A 2,964-nucleotide genomic window follows, 5' to 3' on the forward strand; every position below is an offset into this window, starting at 1 on the left:
CCTTTTACTAAAATAAGTTTACCAAACACTCAACAACTTTATGTTACAGTTGTTTATTCTCACAGTACATCAAAATTAGTTTTTTAAAAAGCACACAAATACCAAACTAGTCCTAATCAGACTCTATAAGGATTGATACTTCTCAGTATTAATCACGATTTAACAATAATATAAGTTATACATGGATCCAGCCACAAATTAAGTTTAACCGAATCATGTAACTGGAGAGATTTTGCACTAGATTGGCCCATGACTATATAAGATAAATTTGAGGGTTTAATTTGTTGTTGTATATTTTTTTTAATTATTGTCCAATCAAGTTGTTTTACTTAGCATTTTAATTAACAAAGGGATGATGTATTACTCAATCAAATACTTTTTATACCATACATTTAACACGGTTATTTCTTTTAAAGTTCATTATAAAAGGCAAAAATTCTGATATTTTGTAAGTTTTATGTTAGTAATAAACCTAAATTCTCAATACAAGTATAGTTTTTTTTTTTTTAATTTTTTTTTTTAAGTGTGAACATGCTCTTATTTGTATGATATATAATAAATTCACTTAATCCACTTAGTCCACATAAGCCCCTGTCTAGGCCCATCTAGAAGCATAGGTGCTAGGTTCAGCTCGCCGCTTGACTAGTGCCTTAAACGACCTAATGTTACAATCTTGTATCCGCCACCGCACACAAACTATGATATAAAAAGTAGGCAAGTAGAGGAGCAGCATAAGCAAAAAATAACAATACACAAAACCACTTCTAATATAAATTTCACCAATCATACACCAAAAGGAGCTAGCAAAAAGTTCATACGTAGAACAGTAACACTTGATACGTCTGATTTTTTTTAGTCAATTGTCAAAGTGAATGAGCTTTTTGTCTCTCTTATGGTAGTGTATATGTCCCTTCAAAGTTCATGATCAATGAAGAGAAATAAGAGCCTATATATGCCATTCTTATTTGTTAAAAGATGAGCATTGCACAGTTAGTACAATGGATGGTTATTATTTGAATTTGCCTTTGAAAGGGGTGGGCACTGTCTGGATGTAGAGAATCGCCTCACTTTAGAAAGTTAAGAAACCTTGCCTAACTTGTAAGAAATTGAGTTACTCATTTCATTGCCAATTGATTTTGAAGTGGAATTCCAACTGTCTTCCGGCACTATTAGTTATCAAAGAATTTTTTTAACTTTACAATCATCATTTCACACTAGTGTGACTTAGTCTTGGGGAGAAACTGGCCAGAATTTGCATCTGGAGTCTGGACAAAGATAATAAGGCAATATAACCGATAGTCTGACCATATCAGCCTCTGCCGGAGCAATAAACAGACAGAAAAATATGCCTTTGGTTAATTAATTATTATTATATTTTACTTTTCATGATTTTTAATGTTTATTTTACAAGTTAACGTTCATCCAATTGGACCCAAATAATTTAACAGTATGCTGGCTTGGTATATAAGCTTTAACATAATGCATTATCTATATTGAAAGGCCGGCGTTTTCTAATTTAAGTTTGTTCTTCTGCCTTTTCTATAAATAACCAACTTCCTACATCTGTTCCTTCACCTCTCTCTCAATCCTTTCTATTTTAAACTTGCAATAAACTTTACATATAATCCCCCATTGAAGAAGTTGAAAAATCGAGATGGCAAACCAAATCCTGCTATTGACTACTTTCCTAGCCATGACATGTTCTCTGGTCGTTGCTTTCGAGCCTAGTCCGTTGCAGGATTTCTGTGTTGCTGATGCAACTAGCTCAGGTCTATGTCGAATATTTTGGTTAATTTTCACTATTACATTAAGATATATACTTGTGATTCCTTACTTAATCCTACAATGATTATAACTTCTATGTTGGTTTGTTAACTGTAACAGGAACAAGAGTGAATGGGCTACCTTGCTTGGACTCCAAGCTAGCAACAGCTGAGCATTTCTCCTTCAGTGGACTTCATATCCCAGGCAACACCTCAAACCCTGTTGGTGGAAAAGTTACCCCCGTCAATGTGGCTCAAATTCCAGGACTCAACACCCTTGGCATCTCACTCGCTCGCATTGACTACGCACCAATGGGCGTCATCCCACCCCACACTCATCCCCGTGCCACTGAGATTTTAACCGTCTTAGAAGGCAGCCTCGATGTTGGCTTCGTGACCTCAAACCCCGACAACAAGCTCATCTCAAAGGTCCTTAACAAGGGTGATGCGTTTGTGTTCCCTGTCGGACTAGTTCACTATCAGAAAAATGTGGGCACTGGAATGGCCATTTCACTCTCTTCTTTGAGCAGCCAAAACCCTGGAGTCAACACCATTGCAAATGCTGTGTTTGGATCCAATCCCGCAATTCCTGAGGATGTTTTGGCCAAGTCTTTCCAGGTGGACAAATCTGTAATTCGTGATCTTCAAGCAAAATTTTAGATGTTTTTCATGGAAATAGTTTATGATATTTCATATCATCTCTCCGTCTATTTTGTGATTTTCGCATGTTTGTAAAAGTATTGTACTGAAATCACCTGAAATCGAATGGTTTTATATGAAATTCCTCAGTATCTGGGTGCCCCTTGTGGAAAATATCATTTTTTTACAGTAGCAGAACTAGTGAAACAATGAAACGTTTAAAACTAGTGAAAATACTCTCCAAGAAGCAAAATTTCGTGATTAACATTTTTTTTTAAGATTAAGTCAAATACACACCCGAAAATAGGGTTTTAGTTGAGTTTCTTCTGGTTTCCGATCGAAGCCAACGCAACACTGACCCGGCAACCCGAGTGTTATATGGAGTTTAGTGGCAAAGGGGAAAGAAAATTTTGTTAAGCTTGTGTTTCAAAACAGCAATAATCCAACTATGATTTCCTCAAACAATAATCCAGCTATACCTAACATTTCAGCATCTTTTTTAGGCAATAGAAATATGTTAAAACAATAATTCAGTAAATCCAAATAGTCTAATTACTTTTTC

The 2,964-nt window shown here is 35.4% G+C and overlaps 1 protein-coding gene across 1 annotated transcript; it reads left to right on the top strand.

The window, feature by feature from the left end:
- Window positions 1-1,652: 1,652 nt before the first annotated feature.
- On the top strand, window positions 1,653-2,540 carry LOC114825262 (putative germin-like protein 2-3). The gene is made up of 2 exons (XM_029103672.2): window positions 1,653-1,769; window positions 1,885-2,540. The coding sequence occupies exons 1-2, from the start codon at window positions 1,655-1,657 to the stop codon at window positions 2,421-2,423; spliced, it is 654 nt and encodes a 217-aa protein (XP_028959505.1). The 5' UTR covers window positions 1,653-1,654; the 3' UTR covers window positions 2,424-2,540.
- The last annotated feature ends 424 nt before the right edge of the window (window positions 2,541-2,964 follow it).

The sequence above is a fragment of the Malus domestica genome, chromosome 05 (assembly GCF_042453785.1).
Source record: "Malus domestica chromosome 05, GDT2T_hap1".
NCBI classification, from domain to species: domain Eukaryota; kingdom Viridiplantae; phylum Streptophyta; class Magnoliopsida; order Rosales; family Rosaceae; genus Malus; species Malus domestica.

Excerpts from the sequence above, each read along its gene's own strand:
- LOC114825262 (XM_029103672.2), top strand. The coding sequence starts at position 1,655 with ATGGCAAACCAAATCCTGCTATTGACTACTTTCCTAGCCATGACATGT. Across the intron at positions 1,770-1,884 it reads TGCTGATGCAACTAGCTCAG|GAACAAGAGTGAATGGGCTA; the intron begins GTCTATGTCGAA and ends TAACTGTAACAG.